The sequence below is a fragment of the Hemibagrus wyckioides genome, linkage group LG10 (genome assembly GCF_019097595.1).
Source record: "Hemibagrus wyckioides isolate EC202008001 linkage group LG10, SWU_Hwy_1.0, whole genome shotgun sequence".
In the NCBI taxonomy this organism is placed as follows: Eukaryota; Metazoa; Chordata; class Actinopteri; order Siluriformes; family Bagridae; genus Hemibagrus; species Hemibagrus wyckioides.
Genome location: NC_080719.1, coordinates 6,283 through 32,531, shown reverse-complemented (window position 1 = coordinate 32,531; position 26,249 = coordinate 6,283). Strand labels below are relative to the sequence as shown.

The 26,249-nt window shown below is 38.2% G+C and overlaps 3 protein-coding genes across 8 annotated transcripts in view; 2 read left to right on the top strand and 1 right to left on the bottom strand.

Annotated features, from left to right (window-relative positions):
• Positions 1-8,829, top strand: part of pde3b (phosphodiesterase 3B) — a 74,016-nt gene extending 65,187 nt beyond the window's left edge. Inside the window, exons 11-17 of one of the 2 annotated variants that reach the window (XR_009205872.1) lie at positions 169-282; positions 1,445-1,644; positions 1,802-2,005; positions 3,190-3,351; positions 3,449-3,689; positions 4,094-4,714; positions 4,977-8,829. Coding sequence is in view for 1 of the 2 variants with exons in the window: in XM_058400569.1 (XP_058256552.1) it covers positions 169-282; positions 1,445-1,644; positions 1,802-2,005; positions 3,190-3,351; positions 3,449-3,689; positions 4,094-4,335 (1,163 nt within the window). In the remaining variant the exon portion in view is untranslated. Of the gene's footprint in view, positions 1-168; positions 283-1,444; positions 1,645-1,801; positions 2,006-3,189; positions 3,352-3,448; positions 3,690-4,093 lie in introns of both variants that reach the window. The other variant, XM_058400569.1, reaches the window with a different exon arrangement.
• Positions 8,830-9,465: 636 nt separating this feature from the next.
• LOC131360298 (vitamin D 25-hydroxylase) lies at positions 9,466-13,805 on the bottom strand. 3 transcript variants are annotated; one of them, XM_058400573.1, is made up of 6 exons: positions 13,672-13,805; positions 13,377-13,533; positions 12,144-12,285; positions 10,990-11,619; positions 10,571-10,897; positions 9,466-10,443 (listed from the first exon to the last, which is right to left on the bottom strand). In XM_058400573.1, the coding sequence occupies exons 2-6, from the start codon at positions 13,404-13,406 to the stop codon at positions 10,262-10,264; spliced, it is 1,311 nt and encodes a 436-aa protein (XP_058256556.1). In that variant the 5' UTR covers positions 13,407-13,533; positions 13,672-13,805; the 3' UTR covers positions 9,466-10,261. The 3 variants fall into 3 exon arrangements, with proteins under 3 accessions (XP_058256556.1, XP_058256555.1, XP_058256558.1); XM_058400572.1 differs by having other exon boundaries at positions 13,377-13,721; XM_058400575.1 differs by lacking the exon at positions 12,144-12,285 and having other exon boundaries at positions 13,377-13,700.
• Positions 13,806-15,307: 1,502 nt separating this feature from the next.
• On the top strand, positions 15,308-20,656 carry calca (calcitonin/calcitonin-related polypeptide, alpha). Of its 3 annotated transcripts, none has more exons than XR_009205873.1 (5): positions 15,308-16,365; positions 16,874-16,988; positions 17,383-17,517; positions 18,100-18,593; positions 18,693-18,829. XR_009205873.1 is itself a non-coding variant. In XM_058400580.1 (5 exons), the coding sequence occupies exons 2-4, from the start codon at positions 16,903-16,905 to the stop codon at positions 18,850-18,852; spliced, it is 381 nt and encodes a 126-aa protein (XP_058256563.1). In that variant the 5' UTR covers positions 15,308-16,365; positions 16,874-16,902; the 3' UTR covers positions 18,853-18,874; positions 19,266-20,656. The 3 variants fall into 3 exon arrangements, 2 of the variants coding, with proteins under 2 accessions (XP_058256563.1, XP_058256561.1); XM_058400580.1 differs by lacking the exon at positions 18,100-18,593 and adding an exon at positions 19,266-20,656 and having other exon boundaries at positions 18,693-18,874; XM_058400578.1 differs by lacking the exon at positions 18,693-18,829 and having other exon boundaries at positions 18,100-18,683.
• The last annotated feature ends 5,593 nt before the right edge of the window (positions 20,657-26,249 follow it).

The window sequence follows — 26,249 nt, the reverse complement described above, 5'->3', positions numbered from 1 at the left end:
GAGAGTTAAATTAGCGTCATCAAAAGTAAATTAAACTTTAAAATGGCACATAAGGTAGAATCTGTTTTAGGAAAACTCATCAGTGAACTTTAGAGTTCAAAACAAACATAAATAATGGTTCAATAAAACGTTCATAATGTCTGGTTTGTGAATCTGTTTCTTCTTCAGATCACAATCGTGTCCATGCCACAGACGTCCTTCACGCTGTATGGTACCTCACCACCAGACCCATCCCTGGCTTCCAGCAGATCCACAATGAACATGTGACAGGAAGTGACACAGGTACCCAAAGTCAATGAGACACCTGTGCTGCTTTAGATGTTTCTTAACTCTTCAGCACAGGTTGCTGATTGGTCAAACACAGTGGTCACAAAATGGTCTCGGGTAAAGTTTCAGAATTTTCTGCTGGATTGTGACTCAGTTATCTTCAGGAGTTTTGATAACGTTTCTCTTTTAAATCACATTTTGCTTGAGGAAATATCTCTAATTTATTGTTAGAAATGTTTGTCATGCTGCATGTCAGCGTATTCATCCTGTTAGAGAGAGTTACAGACTTTTTCATCTAATAAATAAACTCTAGGCCTATAGATTTTGTTTTGAAGAAAATCATTTGGTGGATTTTTGTGAGCAGTGTTCATCATTAAACCCATCCAGAGACACTGCTCCTACTGTCAAAGGTACTGGACAAGGATATGGATAATTTGGTTTGGGAAATGCACTGTCGTACCGTCCACTGAAAATAAACCTCATCGGTACCGGTAGCAAACAGGCAGCAGCGACAATGTTTTTTTTTCCTTGTCTAACTTCTTATACCTAATCCAGCCCTGTAGTGATGGTTTCTGCACTAATTTTATCCCTTTGATCTGGCACGAGTAAATCAGACTGCTCAGAGCTGCAGCTCTCATAAGAGTCTGTGCTGTGATTGAGGTCCACCGCCGCTGCTGGCTCAGCATGTTCACAACTTATTTTAAGACCGCTGATGACCGTTTTAATTTCTCAAATGGAGTGCAGCCTGAGTCATTCGGTTTGCTGTAGTCGAAAGGGGCTCATGCTTTAAAAGGAAGAGGTGTTGAGTTTGTGAAAAGTCGGTGACTTCACTGTCTGGCAGCAAAAATTTGCAGCATGCACACAATGCTGAGACCGGCTTTTCTAAGCGTGCAAGTGAACAATAAAAACTATGTAGGTGAGGGTGTCCGTTTCCTTTGCTATTTATTTATTTATGCATTTTAGTGGATTTTTTTTGCATAATCAGTAACAATATATAATGAAGTCGTCCTTTGATCTTGTATAAGGACGCTGCAGTTTGGTGTTAATGAAAGACATCATTTTCTCTTTAATTACTACATCTGAATTTTAATGCATTACTTGATTTATATTTGTCGTCGTAAAGGTGTGTTTCCTGTTTATGAGGGACTGAGGTCTTTCTTTTTTCATCTGATCACAGATTCGGACAGTGGCATCTCTCCTGGCCGGGTTTCTTACGCTTTGTCCAAAAGCTCCTCCATTTCAGACAGTAGTTACGGATGCTTGGCCTGGAACGTCCCTGCCCTCGAGCTCATGGCACTATATGTAGCAGCTGCTATGCACGACTACGATCATCCGGGTCGCACAAACGCCTTTCTTGTAGCTACTAACGCCCCACAGGTCTGTGCCATTTTGATTTCTTTATTTGTGTAACGGTTTAAATACACAGTGCAGCTTGACCAGGGATTTGGTGAACTGACTGATATTTGAATTTTGGAAAGATGAAAGATCCACTAATTTATCTTTCTGTATTATCTCTCTCTCTCATGTTTGGCAGGCGGTGCTGTACAACGATCGCTCGGTTCTGGAGAACCATCATGCTGCTGCTGCATGGAGCCTTTTCCTGTCTCAGCCTGAGTTTAACTTCCTGTCCAACCTGGACCATGTTGAGTTCAAGCGATTTCGCTTCCTTGTTATCGAGGCCATCCTAGCCACAGACCTGAAGAAGCACTTTGATTTCTTAGCCGAGTTTAACTCAAAGGTGATTTTTTTTTTTCTTTTTCTCAGCTGAAGACTAAAACTCAATGGATTTTAAACCTTTTATGCTCTTGAGTTCAGACCAAGTAAGTTTTCTTTGTGGGAATATCCCAAGACAGGGTCTCCAACATGTCACTCACAATCTGACTAGCTCACCTAAAGGTTCATAGAACATGTACAAAATTGATTCAATTAATCAAATTAACTCAATAAACCTGTTTAGATTTCATCCCAAACAAACTCACAGGCCCCGCCCCTTTTCTGTGTTGTACCGAAACTGACTCCACAGACAAATCACACCCCTCCATCACACGGTTTAATCTGGTGGTTCATCAATCCATTTCACACACAGCTAGCACCAAGACCATACATGGAAACGTTATATAAAATTAAATCTATAAGCACAAATTGAAGTAGTTTGGATAAAGGATAAAGAAAACACATGACAGATCCATTCAACTTGGAAGCTGCTGGGGATCGGACAGCATTAGGAATAAAGCTACGATGCTGCCAAAGTAAAAGCGGTGAATGAATCTCTCCTGCTGCAGGACGAGTGTGCTGTAGACATTTCTTATTAGTTAGTGCAGCTGGTGTTTCAGAGTATAGTACTATTAATATTTCCCATTGCAAATGCATATGAATGCCATAAAAATACTATTATTTAATCACATGAAGTCTAATACAATGTCAGGTCTCTGATTTCAAAATTAATCTCACCTTCAATATCAAAGTCTTCCCTTTTTAACTAAAATAGTCTTTTTCAGTCTTGTTGAGGTCATCAGGGTGTGTGTGATGGGACTGTCAGGAACAATGTGCTGATAAATAACAGAATCCATGTGAATGAAGGAAATCTGACAATAATAAGTGATAAGTCTAGTTCACAAACCTGTCGTGTTAAATCAGTTTCCTCGACTCCACATTTAACATGCTGCTGATGTCACTTTAAAATGATTTACTGCAAAATATGTTCGTTATTGAATTTTTTTTTTATTGAAAGTTCACACAACAGTCGCTCATTCAGCTGGTTTGGTTTATGGCAATAAGCTGAGTAAATAAGGAGTTGCTCTTGGTCACTTTAATTTTGTTAAAGTAGTTCTCAGTGGTAAACAGGTTGGAGACTCTGATCTATAACATTTCCTCCTTTTAGAAATGTAAATGTGCAAATGAATGACTGATGTTTGTTGACAGGTTACGGATGTGAATAGCCCAGGTATCGACTGGACTAATGAGAACGACAGGATGTTGGTATGCCAGGTGTGCATCAAGCTGGCGGATATTAACGGACCAGCAAAAGAGCGCAGACTTCACCTGAAATGGACAGAGGGCATCGTGAACGAGTTTTATGAACAGGTACTCAGTAGTTTACGCTGCAATTTACACTGCATAGTGTAGAAGTGCTGAGCAAGTGAAAGGCATAGAATTATTACTTTGTCCCCTTTTTTCGCAGGGTGATGAGGAGGCTCGTCTTGGATTACCTATCAGCCCTTTCATGGATCGGTCTGCGCCGCAGCTGGCCAAGCTGCAGGAGTCCTTTATCACGCACATCGTCGGGCCGCTGTGTAACTCATACGACGCTGCTGGCCTCCTCCCAGGCTACTGGGTTGATGAGGAAGATGGCGAGGAGGAGGAGGAGGAGGCTGAAGATACAGAGACTGACGATGAAGATCTTGATGAAGAGCTTCAATTAAGTACGTATTACTTGGAATGTTAGCCTCAACAAATGTGTACTTCAGTATTGTGACCTCATTAAAAAGAAAATCAGTTCCCTGCCTAAATGAATTATTTGGTAACATTCTGAGGAATGACTAGAAAAGCGTTTGAGTGATTTATATATAAATCTATAAATACATTTAGATTTAAAGTCTAGCTGTAGGAGCATGGGAACAAAAAAAAGTTCAGTGTACAGACTTGGTTCTGAAAAACTAAACAAAACCTGCAAATAATGAATTTCATTTATTTATCAGGAAGTTGAAATTCTGATTAAAACTCTGTTGTGTCTCTGACATTCAGTTACACAGAATCCTAATCAAATCTACTAGCGCTCTATTTTCCTCTTTTATTGACTTTTAATGAGTTAGGTTTGTGTTTGCAGAGTCCGGGAAAAACCGCCAGCGTCTTTTCTGCAGCATTATGCAACACCTGACTGAAAACCACATGGCATGGAAGCAGATCATCGAGGAAGAGGAGAAGAACTGTGACCTGGGGCTTCATCAGCAGCAAGAGCAGCAGCAGGCAGACACATTGAGCCTTCCTCCTCCCTCCTCAACCTCAGATGACATTCAGGTCATTGAAGAGGAGGCTGAAGAAGAGGAGCGGCAGCAGGAGGGAGATTGAGTTGAGCCGATTGGCTGAGAAAAAAATAGGGGATGGGCCTGAAGCAAACAGTTGACCCTTCGCTCTTGCTCTCCTCCATTAGAACACAGACACACACAGTCCGAACTGACACCAGAAGATTCTGCCAGATCTCCTGTACTGAAATGAATCACTGTGACGCAAATGCAGTTCACGTGGTGTTGAAGAAGAAGAGAAAAAAAAATTAAAAATTAAAAAAGGCCTTACTACTGTGAGAGCATCCTATGCACTTTCACCCCATGGAGAATGATGGAGGGATAAGAGAAAAGGTTGAAAAAAGACATGTTATAATGATGAAACGAAACTCTCCATGGTTCTTTGGCTGTGATGCTGCCTTGAAAGCAGAGCTCTTAACTCTCCTGTAGGTACTTATTACAATTATTATTATTATTATTATTATTATTATTTTTTTTTAAAGTTATTTAAAAAACAGAAAGGCAGAGGACTTTCAAGTCATCACTCGTTACCAAAGCGAACAGTTAAAAATAAACGAGGCTGAGGTTAAATCAGGCTCTGTGTCAGGAATACTCTAGAAGCATAAATCAAACGTGCCTGTCTCAACCCTTTTGTGTTATTTTTTTTTCTCTTCCCACGTGGTCCTGGTGATGGACTCTGACCCTCAGCACGATACGTGCAGTTTCCTCCTCATGCTGGTGACACGAAAACACTGTATCATTGAACTCCGCCATTAGGACTTTAACATGGAAATGCTGACAGTTTGACTGAAAAAAAAAAACATGAATATTTACTTCTGCATCATTTTAGGATGCTTTTTTTTACTCACCTGCCTTTAGTTTGAGTTTCCTTTGTTATACATTTTTATGTGCTCATGAGTTTTTTTCTTTCCTCCTCAGGAATGCAAAGTTGCCATTTGTTGTTCCTCTTGTGAACTGTTAAAAGCATTAAGTATTGAACAGAGAAGAAACACTGTTCTGATGAAGGGATCTTATTTCTTTTATTTCTGTTTATAATTTTAAATCACTCTCATATATACATAGAATATGTATGTATACACACACACACACACACGCCCATAACATTAACACCACTGTCAGGCAAAGTGAATATCAGTGATGATTCCATTTCAGTGTCCGTGTCAGGGGTGTGGTTATACTGGGCAGCAAGCAAACAGTCAGGTTTTGAAGTTGATGTTTTGGAAGCAGGAAGAATGGGCAGTGGTGAGGATCTGAGCAGCTTTGACATGAGCTAGACGACTAGGACAGGGCATCTCCACAACAGCAGGTGGAGGTCTTATGGGGTGTGCAGTGGTTAGTACCTATCAGAAGTGGTCCAAGGAAGGACAACTGGTGAACCACTGACCCCTGTCCACCACCCAAAACCTCTACTTTGGACATGTGGGCATCAGAACTGGACCATGGAGCAATGGAAGAAAGAGGCCTGTTCTGATGAATCACATTTTCTTTTATATCACGTAGACGGCCAGGTGTGTATGTTGCTCACCTGGGGAAGAGATGGCACCAGCATGCACCATGGGAGGAAGACAAACCGGCAAAGGTCCTGCATTCACGTGGGTGTTGCTTGATGCAGACCAAGTTCACCCCTTCATTTGAGGAATATAAAGAGTTCAAGGTGTTGACTTGGCCTCCAGACCCCCCAGATCTCATTCTGATTTAACGTCTGTGGGATGTCCTGGACAAACAAGTCCGTCCGTGGATGCTCCACCTCACAACTTGCAGGACTTAAAGTATCTGCTGCTAACATCTTGGTGCCAGATACCACAGCACACCTTCAGGGATCTAGTGGAGTCCATGCCTCAACGACTCAGAGGACTGTTTTGCAGCACACATTATGGATGATCTGCATGTGTGTGTGTGTGCGAGAGAGAGCAAATCAGGTCAGGTCCATAAGTATTTGGGCACTGACAAAGTTATTGTTATTTTACCACAGAAATATTGAAAAAGAGCTCTTATTTTAATTTGGAATTTAAATTGGGTGAAACGTTTAGGAATTCTGTCACTTTTTATGGAACCAAAGGTAATTGGACAATCTCATAAATTAAATTGACATTTTTAATACTTAGTAATGAATCCTTTGCAGTGACTGACTGCCTGAAGTCTAGAAGTCATAGACATCACCAGATGCTGGCCAGGTCTTTACTGTAGCCGTCTTTACTTCCTGTTTTTTCTTTTTTAAATTTTAATTTCAGCAAGGGAAATTCATTTCAGCTGGATTCAACTCCGTTGGATTCAGGTCAGGTGATCGACTTGGCCATTTCACATCCATTGCACAGCATGCCACTTTTTGCCTTAAAACGTTTTGATTGATGGCATAGGCTGGGTCATAGTCTGTGTGCTCTGTGAAGATCCAGCTAATGGATTTTGAAGCAGATATCCCCCTGTACACCTCTCATCGTTTTGTTTGTCAGCACTCTCGTCATCAATAAATAAAGGAGAACAGGTTCCACTGGCAGTCGTACATGTCCACACCATAAAATGAAGTGGTACACTCCACAAATGACACTCGAAATCAACCCCTAGACCTTTTAACGATTCCTGGTAAGTGAAATAATGAGGGAATAACATGTCCATGGTACTTCTAAGCATTCAATTGTCCAATTACTTTTGAGGGACCACATATAAATAATGATGTAATTCCTATGCTTCATTTCACTTTGATTTGGATGTAAATTCAGTCACATTAAAGCTGGAAGTCTACAGTTTGAGCTCAATTTATTTATTTTGAACTCCAATATGGTGGTAGACAACTAAAATAAAAAAGACTGTAAATGTCCAAATATTTATGGACCTGACAGTTATATGACAGATGCGTGCGCACACACACACGTCTACGGTCATGGTTTCTCAGGATGCATGCAGAATGATCAGCTTGTATGGACAGTTTAAAGAGAATCGAGAGTCTAGAGGTTTTTATTTCAACTGTTCACAATCTTTTGTTCAATCACACTGCAGACACCTACTTTTTCTTTTGTGGTTGTATATATTTGAGTTTTAAGGAAATGAATTCCAAACATCAGACAATTTTGGGAAAGATGGGCATTTGTGGTTTTGTTCTAGGTGAAGAAGCTGAAATTCTGTCATATATATATATATATATATATATATATATATATATATATATATATATATATATATATATAAGAAGCTTGCAGGTAGTGAGCTCCATCAGCTCCCCAAACTCAAAGTATTATCGTCTGCTTTCATTCAAAACAGAGTCTGAGAATGTAATGAACATTTTGATGCATGTCATAGGCAAGTATTTTTGACTTGAGTCCCTATTTTATTTGAACCATACACATTCTTTTGTTAAATCACACTGCAGACACACACTTTTTTCTTTTGTGGGTTTTTAGTAGTCTTTGCCAAACATGCAAGCAGGCCAGTGCATCAATTTGAAGTGATCCAGGGTTTCACCTCAAAAAAAAAAAAAGCAAAGCTGTACACTTTTTTATATTTTCGTATCCTTCACCATAAGGCAGGTTTAATACTAATAGCTCTATATATTTTTCTCTAAGCAAGAACTCTAGGCATTCCACTAGAATAAAGAGGAGGAGGAGGAGGAGACGGACATGCGACTCTCCTCATTGCATTGTTTTTGGAGAGAAAAGTTCTCAAGTAGGCAATGTACATCAAGCTATATTTAAAGAAAAAAAAGAAACAAACAAACAAACAACAAAAAAAAAGACCTATAAATGTGCACATTTTACTACCAAACAAGTGTTTAATCTCTGCACAGAAAGAGTATCTGCATATATAAATATATATAAAATATATATTATATATTTTTAATTAATCAACTGAATGCGTCTGTTTTCTACATACAGCTGACATTGTACATTAAGAATCTGTAATTATCATCCTATTTCCAGAGTTTTTAAGCAAATACTATTTACAGATGTGGATATGTTTGGGTGTGGTATTATTATTATTTTAATAATAATTTGGGGTGTGTTGTCTTTGTTTCTGTGCATAACCACTCTGCTGAGAACTTTTTTTCCTGCCGGGTGAGTCAGCTAGCTGCAGTGCCAAACACCCCCTTGTCTCCTAATCCCTCTCTCTCTCCCTCTCTCTATCTGTAATTTTTTGTTCCTTCTGCTGCCAGTTGCTTTGCCCAGCACTTTGGCCTTCATTGGTTTTGGGAGTTGAGGGGTGCGGCCAATCAATCATATTGCCTATTTGTTTTTCTTTCTTTCTTTGTCTTTCTTCATTTACTTACCTTTTATCTCCTGTACGTCTGTCATCATCAGGAATTGAGCATCTTCTGTTCATCACTCTGTGAAATGCCATTAAACATTTCTCGTCATTTCGGTTTATTTCACTGCAGTGATCACCAACCTTCCACTTGTCCATGTTACATTTCACAAAACTTTTTATGTAGCAAGTACGATAGCTGTGTCATCTGTAACCATTTCAGTCTTTTTCAACATTGTAGGGAGAAACTCCCCTCCACCCCACTGATATTTATATCTGTCCATAAAGAATACCATCCTTGAAAATATTTTAATGTCTGTGTCATTTCTTTTAAAGAAAAAATCGTCAGTTGTTTGCAGTCAGTTTATTTCTCTTTTTTTTAGTTTTTGTATGAATGTTTTAAATGTGTTCAAACTGTGTTCTAGACACAGGCACAGCACTTTAATCTTTCCCCTCCTTTCCATGGTTGTGGAATTTGGCTGTAATTCTTCGTTATCGGCAGCTGGACGTCTCTCTGGGAATGGTTCTGTTTACTTATCACACGCTCACTGAGGAAATCCCCTGCATCCTCTGGGGTAGAGCTGCCTGGAAGATGACAGCGGGTGGATGATGAGTCCCTGAGAGAAGGGTCTCCTCCTATAACAAGATCGTCCACATCATCCCAGAGGACTGCATCACTGTGACAGTTTACCCAGAGTACACTTGTCCTAAACTGTTCATTAAAGCATTGTGTCTATAGTAATTATTACACTTACAGGATGGACACAATGCAACATGTGATACACACTGAAATAAAAATAACAACTGGTTATGGTTAATTCATCAGTGTTCCCTATTTATAAAGTTGCCAGAATTTTAAAGTGACATTTCCGATGCATTTCTTAGTGACGTGCTATAAATTGAAGCTTTTGCCAAAACCCTGGAAGCTGGAAAAAAACTCGCACCTATTTTAAGGCTACATGTAACGTGGCTATAAAGAGCTCTAGGAGAAAATTTGAAGAATGTTAGTCACTAAACAAACCCAATATTGTAGCACAGTCAAAATGATTTATTTTCTGTTTATTCTGTGTTAACTTTACAGTATTAAATATAATAAAGGCATATGTTTTGGTACAAAATTCTGACTTCCTACAAAGTGTATATAAAAATGTCAATTCCAATGACCCTCCAGTGGACAGTTGCGGGCCTATGGCCTGGCAGCTTTAATTCTTCTGAGATAAAACACAGTTCAGCACTGCTACATGGACACGAGTCAGTGTTACGCGAGTGGCATTTGTAAAGTTTTCTGAGAAAGACAGCTGTTGTCCTTTCAGTCTGCGACACCAATGAGAGAACTGTGTGTTCTCAATTTCGAGGAATGTTTTAAAAAGAAAAAAAGGTCTGCAAAACTGTTCAAAAGGTGCACTCTGTAAATAATTGACATAACATGACTTCCCTTACACTTATAACCACAGTGCAGTTTTTTTGGCAAGTTCAAGTTACACAACTCACATTTTCAACAGTGTTCTCAGGCTATATATATATATATAAAAAGCAGCCTCATTCACTGCTCACTCTCTGCATGATCTTCATCAAACCATATAGTGTACACTTTAAAAAATTCTGCACAGTCAGAGGTCAGTGCTTTCTGCCAAACATGACAGAATTCTGAGCAAGAAAGCTCAGAGCTGGTTAGTTCTTTTTGTCAATAAGATCCCCTGAGGTGAGAGAATATCTGCCTTCGGTGGACAGATGAAGTTTTATTGCTGTCTCCTGATAGCGCATATGGTATAAGGCTGTGGCTGCAGGGTCATGCCAAGTTTAGGAGTAAGGCTTGGAATGTAGCCTTTGGGAAACTGCAGGCGAAACCTCTGAAGCAGAGTGGTAAAGAAAAGGAACATCTCCATTCTGGCCAGCTGCTCACCAAGACATTGGCGTCTACCTAACAAAGATGATCAGACAAATTAGCTAATTAAAGATTGCAAGTTTTATAAAAGTTGAGTTTTAGGACTTTCCAGGGCTTAACTCAATTTTAATGTTTTTGACTGGATGTTGACAAAAATACTTACCCACTGAAAAGGGAAGAAAAGCCTCCCGCTTTATGAAGTTTCCATTTCTGTCCAGAAACCTCTCGGGGCAGAAGATAGCAGGATTGCTCCAATATTTCTCATCAAAGTGCACAGAATAAAGGTTGGTAATGACCATGGTCCCTTGGGGGATGGTGTATCCTCTCACGACAGCATCCTGAGAAGTGGCCCGGAAGATGCCAAGAGGAACAATGTTGCAGAAGCGCAAGATTTCGTGCAACACTGCTTCCACATAAGGCATCTTCTGTTTGTCCTCCAGGGTTGGTAACTTGCCATTTAAAATGGAGTCAATCTCCCTGTGAACCTTTTCTGAACACAGAAAAAGACAGATATTTTAACTTCTTTGAAAATTGTCGTAGTTCGTTGTAAGAAAGCAAAGACAAGTTGAGCAGTGACCCTACCTTGTATACTGGGGTAGAGAGCCAGGTAGAGCATGGCCCAGCGCAAGGTATTAGTAGTGGTCTCTGTGCCTGCAATAATAAGTTCTCCAACTGAGAAGATCAAGTTCTCTATGGAGAAGGACATGCTCTTGTCCCTAGCGCTTTGTTCCATTTCATCCAAGTAAGTATCGATGTAATGTCTTGGCAATTGCCGCACTCGTCCCTGAGCAAAGCGTTCAATTATCTGTTGCAGAAAGGTATACACTTCATCAGCATTGCGGAAGAGCCTCTGGTGCTTCCCAAAAGGCACGTATTCAAGCCAGGGGAAAGCATTATAGAGGAAAGCCCAGGCACTAGCAGCCAGCTCCACGTTCTCACTGAAGATTTCGATCATGTGCTGGAAGTCCACGTCATCATAGGTGAATCTCTGTCCAAATATTACAAAGTTGGTAACATTGGAGACTGCATTGGTAACAAGGTGTTTTGGGTTAAAAGGTTTTCCCTTGTGCTTGTCAATGGCATCAACAAAGAACATGCACTCCTCAGATATCCTCTGAAACATCATCTGCCCACTGCCAAAATAGCGGAAGCTGTTAACAGCCAGCTTGCGGTGCTCAATCCATCCACGACCATATTTGCAGTTGAGAAGTCCTGGAAAGTAAATTAATGAGAAGTAAGTTTCTGTGAAAAATTGCCTGCTCTAAAACAAATCCATTAGTCAGTGTCAGAATATTCCTGGAGCTGTGTGTCAAACTGCAGCCTTGGCCCATTTCTGTTTTAAAGACAAATAATTCAGTATGTTGAAACTCTGAAGGCAAAGCTAGGTTATGCACTAGTTCTCCAGTTATCATAGGCACAAGGGAAAATAGTGAATTGGTGGAAATGTGAATAATGTAAAAAAAAAAAAAAAAAAAGGACAATAATTCTTTATCACTTCAACTGATGTTCTGACAAGATGATAAATTTTGACCTGCGTCATACCATTAATCCTGTATTCTCATTAGCCTTTCAGTCTCTGTGCAAAATTTCAATGACCTGCAAGGCCAATGATTGATATTACAGACCAGTCATGTTACCATAACTCTCTCTATTTACTTCTAGTTGGGAATTTGTTTGACCAATTCCTGTAGGCAATGAAATAGGTTTTTCTGGCAGAAGAAAACAGTACACCATACCTCCCATTTTGGTCATTTTCTGGAATAATGGTAGAGATGGCCTATCTGCAAACACCTCATTCTGGTGATACAGACATTCTTTGATGACATCATAGCCGTTTAAAATGACAGTTGATATTCCTCCCAAGTCGAGACTAAAGATCTGCAAATTAATGAAGTTAAAGCACTTAATTAATTTAGCAATATTTAGACTTTTAGTTTGGCAGCTGTTTTCCCCTAATGGAAATGTGTCAGGTCTGTAGGACAGCTGCATTCCAAAGTGAAGGAAGGCTACAGTTCAAGAAATAGCTCTTTAAATCCAGTATGCTGACTCAGCGTGGTTCAGGGTAGTAAATGTGGAGAATGAAGCAACTGCAATATAAGTTTCTGTGTGCTGTTAACCTTACATTATGCAAGACTGTGGTCACATTTAAGCAACCTTAAGCAAAATCTAAATCTAAATCTAATAGAAAAACATCTGTCTAAAAATAGCCTGACGTATTGTCTTTTTCATATCAGTATTTTAATAAATTATGCATATAAGGGTTGACATGCATTTTTACATTTCCTAAAATAATTCATTGCTTTAAAAAAATCAACTAGGGAAGAAAAATGCTCTGGCCCTAAAATGATCAAAGATACTGAACTTTGTAATCTATCTAGTGTCTGGAGCTCATGTGTACTGTAATCTTTAGGGTTTTCCTGGTGAATTTAGGTTTTTTAAAGTATCAAGAATTCCTGTAATGAGGCTCCTAGGAGACGCCGCTCAGACAGCAAGAAGAACCTTCAAGATTTTCCAGGAGGCTTTTATTTTTACAGTTATATAATAATTGATATATCCATGTAATGATTAATAAACCAATTCGTTTGCAAGCTTGGAAATATTATATTCATGTCATAATATCACTATTAATACCGCTGCATACTGGATTCAAATCTTAAATGAAAGAGAAATGTCCAGCCCCAGCACTCATACACACACAAGTATTTATCTTTAACTTGCTGGCTGAAGGTCGGGTGTCTTATCTTTTCATTTCTTTTCTAGTCTTATTTTAATTTAGTTTATTTATTCAAATATTCATTTCTTTTCAAATAAAAGCTAATGCAGTCGGTGCGTTGTGGCTCACTTTACCGAGGGATGAAAAGAAAATCTCTGGCCGCAAAAACGGTTTATATTTCAGACTGATTAATGAGTCCGTGCGTCGAAAGAAGAGAGAATTTTCCGCAGGGGGAAACGGGTGCTGTGGGATTTACCTGGCCGTAGATTTCGCATTGCTTCTTCATGTAGACATGCGGCTCTGTGGCAAGAGACAGGATGTTACCGATCACCGGCAGGGCGGCGGGTCCCGGGGGAAAGCCGCGCGGTCTCCGCTGCCGCAACAGCTGGCGGATTACCAGAAAAGTCAAGCAGCTACAGAGTAAAGTACACAAGTAGACCACCGTCTTGCCGTGAGACAAAGTCAGCAGCGATAACAAGCTGTTCATCGATATCATTTCTCAACCCGTGACCGGCCACGACGTCTCCGTTTGTAAAGTTTGTCAGACTTACTGGAGCTGGATACCGGAGCGCGTGTGTCAGAGTCGCAGTGTGTAGCGGGTACACGGTGCAGATCCTCCGCCTCTGAAGGTCCAAGATTGGCCAAGAGATCGGTCCTGATCCTTATCGTTAGGCACTATTGATTACTATCGATTAGACACAGGCCCGTTTATTCAGGAAAAGCAAAAGATAAGGCGATACAAATACAAGAAAAAAAACCTCTGTATTTACTGTGACCCTGACATAAGAGCTGTGTGCATTTGCACAGGTGACCCGTCTGGGCAAAATGCTTTGAGATTCCTGGTACTTGAGCAGCAAATTTTTCCTCCAGATTTATTTAAGTTTGGAAACTCATAATTTCTCACTTTACCACCAATTAAAATTTAAGATCATTTTATAGTTCATTAGAGTAGTTTTTGTCTCACTCCTCACTATTGAAATAAAGATGTTTTAGGAACCATTCATGTTCTACTAAGGACACAATCTGAAAAATCTTTCCTTTTCCGATCTTTGTTACACAACAGTTCTTAAATGATTCCTCCTTTTTTTTTCTTGGGGCAGAAAAGGGAGTATTGTGCTCTATTTTAAAAAGACTTAGATACCAATTATATTTTATATAATAATAATCAGAGAAATAACTTATTTCAGAATTTATGTTTGAATCCTTTGAAAAAGTTATTTTTTGTGCCTTATAATGGCTTTTCAGCTGATAGAAGAAAAATAGTGCTAAGATGCTAAAAGAACGCTAAAAGAAATAGTGGTTTGGTAACAGCACATATCTAAAGGTTTGAATGAAATTGAGTATATATTAAAATGAGAAATTCTTTTAATTTCTGAAATGAAGCTTAAGATTTGAAATTGTCATCTATATCTATATATATCTACTTATCTCTAACTCTCTCTCTCCCTATATATAATTTTATATATATATGTATATACACACAAATATACCCATTTGCAATAAGAGGCATATACTGTAACGGCAAGGCACTTGTATCCCACTGGTGTTTTATGGCGCCTATGGAAAAAGGAGGCCATGTGATCAGTTAAGCACACAGATGAGATTGGGAAGTCTCCAGCATGTGCTCACTGATTGATGGCCAACATTCAGTGATTAAATCTCATTTCCTTAATGTTTGAAGATGGACTGTGTAAGCTCTCTTCTCTTAATGCAGGGCTCTGTCTCACCAAGGGTTATGAATTGTGTTTGCTTTCCCTCTTAAAGCCTTTAAAACTAAGTTTAATTCCGATTCTTTCCAGCCTACAGGTGCTCAAATGCTTCATTTATCCGACTGATGCAGGCCTGCTAATTTAAAGATATTTAATTGTATTTTTGGTGAAACATTATTATTTTTAGCCCATCAGAATATCATGGACATTTTCCCCTTCATCTAATATCAGACATCCCATGACTGTGGAAAAGTGTGATGTGGGGAGGCAATGAATCCAGGATCATTTTTGGCTCACAAATGACTATCTGTCACTTGAAATAACTTACACAAGGGTGGGTGCGCCATGACATGGTCGGATTGGAAAGGTTACTGTATTGACTCAAAAAGTTTGATGCGGGAGATGGAAACTTCTAGCTGTGATTTACGGACACACTATGTCTTTGTACACTTGTAGTGATCGTTAGCCTGAAGAGGCCATTTGAGAACATGGCTGCTGACATGTCTCACTGATTTACGTTTTTGGTCATCAGTGCCGCTCGAAGTTTGATAGTACTAAAAGGCTTGTCTGTGCTAATGGGGTTTCTATGTGACACAAACGCAGCCTGTCTGTGGTGATGCTTTATGAAGTCTTAGCCAATAATGAAGAGGCAAGTTGGATGGGGCTAAAAGGAAAACTGTAGTTTTAACCAGGCTTGAGAGACGAGGCTCATTAATGTCAACCCCATCTTTGATTTCCACTAAGGGTCACATCACAAATAAGGAAGTGAAGAATGCTGATCGATTGCACACATTGTTATAGAAGATTGTTCCTGCAGCTTTTTTTATCATCACTTTTAGTAGGTCAATGAAAACTTTTATTCAGTAGTTTCTAACTTACTTAATTAATGATGGTTTAGGGTTAATGTAAACAATATTAAAGAATTGAAATTTAAAAACTGAAAGACTTGCCCACACAAAAAAGCACTGTTCATTGTAAAATAAACGTTTTTCATAGTGAAAATTGTAGATATTTCACAAATCTTCATAATAACTAATCCATAATACATCATTTTATCCTTACTCTTTTTCAGAGGAAGCATGAAGCAGGAATAAAAGCTAGACAACAACAAACAAATGAACTGCTTTTAAAACAACAACAAAAAAAAACATTGTTCATTAAACATTTTTGTTTAAAAAAAGCTGTTCTTCCTAATTATTTCCATTGATGTAGAACATTGCTGATCACTAGTGAATTTTTGTGAATGGAGCAATTTGTGACCAAAGAATGACGTCATTGTATGCGCAATTCCCTTTATCACTTTCCAGAATGAATCGTCACGGGATTGGCCACATCCTGAATCATGGACAGTCTCCCATTGGCTGTTGGAAGATCATTAAACACCCACATTGTCAATAGTGGGACCCTAATGGTGGGTATATAGGCAGCCGTCTTGCAGCTGAATGCAACAGACACTAAATTTCATCAACTTGAATTAACCCTTCGATTTGCTACCCTTAACAATTTTCTACTTCCAGCGAGCTGTAACATTACCAGGTAAGTCATTAAGGCTTTTTTTCTACCACTGAAATGACAAATGCGCATGTCTTAAGAATGGGCTCTGAAGCTGAATACTATAATTTTATTTATTTATTTATCTGTAAGCTAGACAGGTTTATATGCTTTTCTGTGCATGCAGCAGAGGAGGAAAAGAAACAGGCTCAGTAGATTTTTAAGGAGCCTGGAAAGGCTTCTTTAGACTAGCAGCTCATTACACTAATGCACAGGGTCCCACAGGGGCTCCTCTAATCCGGCTAATATCTCTAATACTTTACTCACAGCGAGATGCCAGTACAACATCACAGCACTGACTTAACAAACTGGAGCAGAGGCTGGGAGCATTTAGAAAACCTTCTGTGATTTAAAAAGCTATTAAGAATGGTCCATTTTGAAAACATACATAAAGAAGTGGAAATAAGTGAATGATGATCAGTTTTCATGAGAAGAAAGCTGAAGAATATTTGCTAATGTTGACAAGGAAATAATTTTTTTTTTTTTTTTACAGGAACACTAAATTCATTGCTACAGTGCACCATGGTTATGCTGAAGATTTCTGCTTTCTTTGTTGCCTATGCTTTGATTATCTGTCAGATGTACTGCTCAGATGCAGCACCATCCAGGTGAGACATTTCATATTGCGGATTATGATAATACTGTAATGTGTAATATTATAAATATTATGATATAGAATGTTATTTTTAAACTAAATAAAAGCCCCTAAATGGTCTGTATATACTATTAGGGTGGGGTGGGTGTGTGGGTGGTGGTAGTGGTGGGGGGTATAGGGTTCTGATTACATCAGTTGAATTCTGGCCAAACCCAATCTGCTTACGACAGTATTGATCGTGCGATAAATCCAAACTTGGCAACAGGACAGCTTTTAAGTGGCACACTCTTAGCAGATTGTTTTTGATTATGATCAGACCCAAGCAGAAACCTCTCTCTCTCTCTCTCACTCACTTTCTGCATTATCTAAAGTTGTGCTTTTCTACTCTCGATTCATCATATATTCAGGCCTGCTCTGGAGCCCTTACCAGATGAAGCCCTGCTCTCTGACTATGAGGCGCGGCGGTTGCTGAACGCATTTATAAAAGAGTTTGTCCAGATGACTGCAGAAGACCTTGGTCAGCAGGAGACAGAGGAGAACAGGTATATGTTGTAATGATTAAAAGAAATCCAAAAGTAAGATAACAAATACAGAGATTATTTGAAGGATGGTGCACTTATTTTCTCTTTTTTTTAAAGAAGTGAATCAGTGAATCTAAAAGGCTTCAACATGAGAGCAAATGCCCCGTAGTTATAAGATAATGGATGCAAAGATTTTTATGACTGAGGTATGTCCAGAAAAGACCTGTGTTCATCGACATAATGAAATGGAATAAATTTGTACAACAGGTTCTCTGCCAATCTCTAGTTTTTGCATGAAGTTTGATTTATTCCTGAGGTCTTTATGCAACATTGCCTGCAAAGCATGCAATCAAGCGGACAGCATGATCTCAAGAAATGCAGGAAATAACAGTTTGCATGATTTGTCCATTGCTGTTATAATACCAAATTAGCCAAAATTTGTAAAATCTTGATCATAACAGTGAGTGTGAGCATGAAGTATTTCCACTTAGGAAGGAGGCATGATGTGCATCTGGCGCTTCATTGTAGAATAAAACTGAAATGTGTTTTGCATGCACCCTGTTCTGTTACTGTGAGCTGTGTGTATGATCTCTTCTCCAACAGCATGGGCAGACCCATGTCCAAGCGCTGCTCCAACCTGAGCACCTGTGTTCTGGGAAAGCTTTCACAGGAGCTGCACAAGCTGCAGACATACCCACGCACCAACGTAGGAGCAGGAACCCCAGGAAAGAAGCGCAGCGCAGAGCATGTGTACAGAGAACTGACCGATCTCATCTAAACAGCTCTCTGCCTTGATCCTGATATTTGAGTGTCAATGCATGTGGATTTCTTTTTGCTTATATTGACTTGATTTCCTCATTCGTCTTTTTTTATCTTTTATTGGCAGAGACAGCATACTTTAATGTCTTTCTTTCTTAATGACGTACTTACTCATTTGTTTCTACTTGGGCAGCTCTCATTGACAAATAGTCTCACGTTTTAACCGAATAAACATATTTTTACAAAATAAGCCTGTCTATTTGTTTATTGAGCCAAAAATAACCAAAAAAGGCATATTTTGTCAAACTTCATGTTAAACCTAGTCTAAAAGTCTATAGGTAAGATACCAACATTATCATAATTACCCACATTTTTCAGAATACTTCTTTATATTTGTTTGCATTTAGACATGTTCATTTTCTTGTTTTTTTCCTCAGTGTTACAGCACAGAAGCGAGCCTGTAACACGGCCACATGTGTGACCCATCGCTTGGCAGATTTCCTGAACCGCTCAGGAGGAATCGGAAGCAGCAAGTTTGTGCCAACCAACGTCGGATCGCATGCTTTTGGCCGGCGAAGGAGACTTAGTCAAGAGTAGACATGAATGTCTTAGCAATATGGTGAGAAACTTTAAAAAAAAAAAAAAAAAAAATCATTCCATTTGAACTTATAGTTCATTTGCAGGGTATGTTGTAGTGGTGAAAAATCACAGCATGATAATTATTCAACTCTGCTGAACCCGAAATAATTTTGTTCTCTAGAAATAACTAAAATTGTTAATGCTGAATGTAAATGATGAAAAAAAAAGTATTATTTAAAAATTATGTAGCACTTTTCCTAGTTTAGCAAAAATATTGTGTGAAACAACAAATAAACCTCATAGAATAATGTAATTATAAATGCTATTCTAATTATTATACCTATCAATGGTCAAGACACAATTTTTCATCACCTCAGCAGTTTGTAAAACAATGCTAAACTGCTTGATAATTGGTTGTTCTATTTTGCCAGGTCACCAGGCATTTACAGCTCTCTGCCGTGCCATGATCAAGAAAGAATAGAAAAAAAATTCAACATGTGCATTAAGATCCCCGGGAATGGACATCATTTCACTCATCATTTGAATGGATTCCTGTTGACTGCATTGATCTGTTAAACCCAACAGCCCATTCTCAATCTCTTATTGTTTGGCTCTCTAAAAAAATAAAGAAAGGGTTAAAAAAGCAAGAAAACATCAACATCCATTTAAAAGTGATCATGCTCATTTCCAATCCGTTTAAAAAATGGAGGAAGAGTGATGAGAATAACTGTTCATTCTTAATTGTCGACAGAGAGCACATCGTGTGTACAGTACGCTGTGGCCCATGTTCCTCTGCTGCACGTCGCAGTATTGTAGGGATGAAATTAAAGCAGTGCCTTGAAAAAGGCTTCCCTGACTTATGGACGTGTCTCGTGCCTTGATGTAAATCCACTTTACATGCCGCTATTGTACAGAATGTCTGACGCAGAAAGAAGGAGTTGCAATCGATGATAATGGCAAAATTGTAACAATTGTGAATCTGAGCAAGATTAAAATGTATTTTAGATACATAAGATTTGGGTTGTTGTTTCATTGCCTTGTTCAAGTGATAATTCTGCCCCACTCTCACAGTACACCATATAACACACCACCCTCTCATCCTCAGATAATAGATAGGTCATGCATAGATTTATAAATCATGTAAAGTTGTTAATGAATAAAAAGATAAATGTGTGATTAGACAACCAGAAGTCTGGCTTATAAAAGGACAGAGTTTTCCTAGCCTGACTCCCAAATGAACCATGGAGTGATGTGGAAGTATGTAAACACAAAGTCCAAATAAATATAAATCAGAAATAACGGGCTAAATAAGAACAGAGGAACAGCAAGAGCGTGTCTATTGATCCCTAAGGAACAAGAGTATGCTCATTGTGCTGCATGTTATTTTTGCTTATTAGGCCATCTGAGCATTTTTAAATGACAGCAGCCATCTCGCACAAAGCCCTCGAGAACGGCCTGTCATCATTCTGCTTATTCTCAATAGTGAGCTGGAGCTAATTAACAAGTTACTTTTCCACTGCTGATACTTTTCCACGCATGAGCACATACTGTTTAAATACATATCAATTCCTACACATTTATTTATATATTTGTTTGTTTATTTGTTTGTTTGTTGAATGAAGCAGAAAAAGATACTGATGAGGATGATGGTGATGAGGATGACAGTAATAACATTACATTTGGGAGGAAAAGTTAGCAAGGTAACAAACTTCAAAGTACTTCAGAAAGATGTAGACTTATATTTTATATTTTTTGCATTACTTTGTCAGTAGAAAACAGTACCATTTAAAATTTCCAAACAGTAATGAACAATTTTGCTTTGGTTTCAGGTTAAATAAAGTAAAATAGAGCTTTTAAACAGATAATGGAGACTATTTTGGTTTCACTGTAGAAACGCTGATTTTCTTGTAAAACTGTACTACAAAGAACTTGAAAAAAACAATAAAGCTTTAAATTCTTTCAAAACATTCACAACAAACACGGACTTGCTTTAGTTTTTTTTTTTTTATCTTTATAGACATTTTATTTTATTCATTTTACATGTTTTAGTATTTGAAGAAATTATTCACATGTGCTTGACAAGATTCATATTGGATCCTTTCTTTGTATTTAACTTAGAAGCAAATCCATGGAGAAAATCGGACAGCAGTCATGACTATCTTCCTCTTCATATCACATGAATGAAAGAAATTAAAGCCCTGATCCATGATTTCTGGTGTGTTGTCCTCAGCTGGTCTTCAGCTTGGTTTCACCAAGTGCTCTACTCATATCCATATTTCACACAGTCCAAATGGCCATGCTCCAGTAAGATGCTTTGTTAATTAACCTCTGTGCCCTCATAGTAGGAGTGACTCATTTCATATTACTGTCCTGCTCCTGCCCACCCCATCGCTTTCAGCTAATAAGGAGATATCGTATCCCCTCATGCCTCAATTACTGAAAAGCAGAGCCTGAAAAACAGACAGTCAATTTATAATCATGCACAAACTTTCCCTATCTTTCCTGCACACATCTTACATATCTGCCTCATTAATTCATCAGGAGCATAAACCTAGATAGGATAAAAATGAAAATAATGCAACGTTTCATACAACCTTGTGAGCATTTACATAAATATGTATAACCTTTTTGCTGAAATACCACAAATATACTAATACAAAAAACTCAAATATATTTTCAGGAGATGTCTTCTAATTGAATGGTTTACAGTAAACAGCAGTTTCCCCATGCCATGACGTCAGTCGGTGTATTAGCCATATTAAACCCATGGCAGGAAAAAAGAGAACTGACCTAAATGGACACTGTCAACACCCCAAGTTAAGTCATAGATACTTTAAAGCACAGTACTTTTTTTCTTCAAATGGCAGCCAGCCAATCCATTAGGCTATGACAAATATGATCCAGATATGCAGGGAAAAATTCCAATAATGCAAAGCCTAGCAAAGCATGAAGTTGCATAACACCACTAGCCTTTATAACACTATTATCATTTAAAATATACCATTGCAATAGAATGTAGTTGTATTCAGCTATATCTTTCAGCTAAGTCAGATGAGAGACACCAGATTATTAAGACTGAAGAATGTGTAAAGGACATTAGACACTGGATGGCCACTAACTTCCTCCTGCTTAATTCGGACAAGACAGAGGTGCTAGTACTAGGACCACAGGCAGTTAGAAGTGAGCTTTCTGATTACAGAGTAATGGTGGATGGTCTTTTGGTTTCATCTTGTCCAGCAGTGAAAGATCTTGGTGTGATTATTGACTCTGGTCTTTCGTTTGAAGCTCATGTAGATAATATCACTCGGGTAGCCTTCTTCCATCTCAGAAATATCACTAAGATAAGAAATGTGATGGCACTTCATGATGCAGAGAAACTAGTTCATGCTTTTGTTAGCTCTAGGTTGGATTATTGTAATGCCTTACTGTCTGGATGTTCCAGTAGGAGCAGAAACAAGCTCCAGTTAGTCCAGAATGCAGCAGCTAGAGTCCTAACTAGAACCAGAAGACATGAACAGACCACTCCAATCTAACCACACTACATTGGCTCCCTGGCAGATTTCCCAGTCAACTGACCTCTAAAATGTTATAATAATGTCATGTTATAACTAGAATGATCTCCTGGCTATGAAGCTGCACTTTTTGTACACATTTATAAAAGAGTAATAATTTATAATCCCACTCCCTGTTTCCACTCATGAGGATGAGGTCCCCTTCTGGGTCTGGTTCCTTTCAAGGTTTCTCCCTCATATTGTTTTAGTGAGATTTTCCTCTGGATTGATCATTAGAGTTAAAATTTCAATTTCAATTTATATCCTGAATTTATAGATTTCTCCAAAGCTGCTTTGTGACAATGTGCACTGTTAAAATCGCTACACAAATAAAATCAGATAGATAGATAGATAGATAGATAGATAGATAGATAGATAGATAGATAGATAGATAGATAGATAGATAGATAGATAGATAGATAGACTGACCCATAACAGTAGACATAAAAATCTATGTGTGATGTAAAAAAATGAAACTAAGATAAATAATGTTGATGTATTCATTGATAGAGACTTTAAATTGCTCTGGATAAGGGCGACTGACAAATATCATGCATGTAAATTTAAATATAATGTCAGAACTACTGTACAATAAACTAAATTAGTGTAATTATGCACACTCCTAAACTAACACTTCTGAACACATTCTGATTTTATTACATCACTCAGTCTTTTTGGGTAACTGTCTATCAACGTGGCATCATGATATGGCAATATTTTACCATTCTTGAACATGCACACAAACACACATGCATACATACGCACACATACATATACATACACACACACTTCTATCTCCATACATCTGAAATAAACTGAACAGCTCATGGAAAAATCGAACCATAACTTTTGCATTGTTTTTTTCTGGAAATTTTATTTAAAATATTTTGCATTTGTATATTTTGCAGTTCCATTATAACACAGTGGGTAATTTTTTAACCCAAATTCCATGGAAGATGAATCACACTGAAATCAACATGTGCAAGAATTGCTGAGTTGTTTAAAAACAAAACACTGACCTTCCTTGTAGATGGAAGTGCTTTACAACACAAATGTAAAAAGTCAAAATGTCTTTTTTTTTCTCTCTAATCTGGCAAGCAGAATGACTCATTTCTTCGTCCCTGTTCCTCTGTGATTCCAATTTTAATGTCAATAAGCCATGAAATGAAGGAAACATTAATTGACTATGACCTTTGATCACATTATTTTTGCATGAGAGTGTTTAATCACTGGTCTTAGATCTCCTGCACTATAATGATCCATTTGTCATAAATCTGTATAGATCATTTGCACTAAAAAGATACTCACGTACAAGGCATGGGGTGACTTCAAATTTTGACAATATTGCAGGTCAAACCTCAGAACTGTGGAAACATTCTTATGATAAATATATTGTACTGATAGACAGTTCACCAATCTGCCCACTTTGGAGTAAATGACATTTGCTTGTTGATATGCTGCAAAGGAACAGCACCAATACGCAGTTAATCTATTTTAATACTTATATAATAAACCATCATTTCATTTCATTGTCTATACCACTTATCCAATCTATACTCAAGTCACAGGGAGCCTGTGCCTATCTCAGGCGTCATCAGGCATCAAGGCAGGATAGGCCAACACACACTCATTCACTCATGCAAACACACTACTACAGGCAATTTTTTAGAGACTCCAATCCAACACTCCCAAAAGCATGCCTTTGGCCTGTGGGAGGAAACCCGCCAAGCACGGGGAGGATATGCAAACTCCCCACACACAGTGAATGGGAGCGAGACTCGAACCCAGGACGCTGGAGGTGTGAGGCGAACGTGCTAACCCTAACCCTGCCGTGATGCCTTAAAGTTACTTATGAGGCGTCATACAGCTGCAACTTCCTTGTGGGAAACTCGTTTTTTACCATCACGCTGATCGCACGTGAAGTCAGCAGAACACCTGCAGCTCGTTCCATAGCTAATTAAAGGCTCATTTAGGATAAAACGCTCACATTATTTAGAAATAATATAAGACATTCTTTCACTTTTTCAGGTGGGATTTACAGCCTGTAAACACAAGAGGTTAGTATTTGGATCCAAATCAAGACTTCATGGTAGACAACTTATTAAATCATACAACCATCACTTTGCCTCTATCTTGATAAAAAAATATAACAGATTCTTTGTGATACCCCCCACCCCAAAAAAAAACAAAAACAAAAAAAAAACAAACGTTATTTTTTAATATCAAGACACAAATGGCACAACAGTGACATCTAGTGCTTGGATTAGGTACTTGTAGACTAAGCATTTACTAATGATTTACATGTTACAATACTTTCATATATCTAGAGTGGTCTGCTTGTCACACACACCAGCAAAATAGAAAACTTTTGTTAAACAACTAATTTAAAATATTAGTTAATATATAATAATATATTTTTTTATACACAAAAAGTAGTTGTAGGATACAACAAAAAAGTAGTGATTGGATAAAGTGCCAAAATTAACTTGCGTATGGAACATTTTCCAGATTTGCCATTCATATTTCACTTGCAATGTTTTGTGCAGTGTTGCGTCTCCAGACATTCAACTTCTAGAATGTTGTTGAGATTAATTTAATGTATTGTACACAAATAATATAAAGGAAAAAAGAGGTTGTGTATAATAATGAGATCGGAAAAGTACAAAAAATAAATGAAAAGGAAAAATGAAAATTTTTATAATAACTTTTAGCTCTTTTGTGTTAGGGTTAGGGTTGGGGGATAGGGTTAGGAGTTAGGGTTAGGTTAGGGTAATAGGATAAAAACCACAATCGTCGATTTTGACGATCGTAAATTTTGGTTATAACTTCTGACAGGAAGGTCATAGAGTGATGAAATTTGGCTCTACCCCCCCATTTTCGCGGGTGTCGGATCCAATGGTACCAATTGCATCCTGCTGGGACCATTTGGAGTACTTTGGTATATGTTCTGTGGTTAATTTTTTGGAAATTTGTACTCGTAGTAAAGTTCGTACAGAAGATCATAGACACATTGAATTGTGCGTCCTGTCTGGGATAAAGGAAAAACAAAAGACAGTGAGACCAAAGTACAAGAGTGAATGGTTAATTTTATGTAATTTTTATTCCATACATATTTAATTTCATTTTATATAATTATATTTAATTAATTTTAAAGACATAGATTTAGACTTTAAAAACCTTTAATCAACCAACATCTCAGTATAAAACCCAACATGTCTGTACAAGGTCCTCATACCATTTAATTAAGATGTATTACAGAACTGTTGGGTTAGGGATTAGGGTAGGGTTAGGTTAGAAATTAAGAATATTTTTAAAGAATAATACCCAAGTGGGTTTTAGGTGCATGGGCTCATCCAAGAGACTCCTGTCCCTCTTTACTTCCATATTCATAAATCTTAAAAAAGATTTTTTAGTTTAGGAAATCTAACCTTCTCTTTCTTTCTTCTTTTTTTCTAGGACAGACCCGAAACCCCCCATAAGACACATGGAACTGAGCTATGGATTGGAATTAAGATAAGTATTGAAGAATAGGATCAAAAACCAGGTAAGTAGGATTTTTAAATTTTTTTAATCCTTCTTAATGTTTGATTTTTTTTATAGCGAAAGGGTTAGGAACAAGGTTAAGGTTAAGGTGGGATTAAGGTTAGGATCTGGGGCAGACTTGGGATAAGGGGCAGAGTTAGGGGCAGGGTTAGGATTAGGGGTAGGGCTGAGGGCGGGGTTAAGGTTAGGGTTGGGGGCATGATTGGGGGGTGGGGCTAGGATTAGAGGCAGGATTGGAGGCGGGGGTTAGGTTTTAGAATTTTAATTTTAAGGTTTTAAATAATATCCCTTTGGATCTTATGGGCACGGGCTCATCCAAGA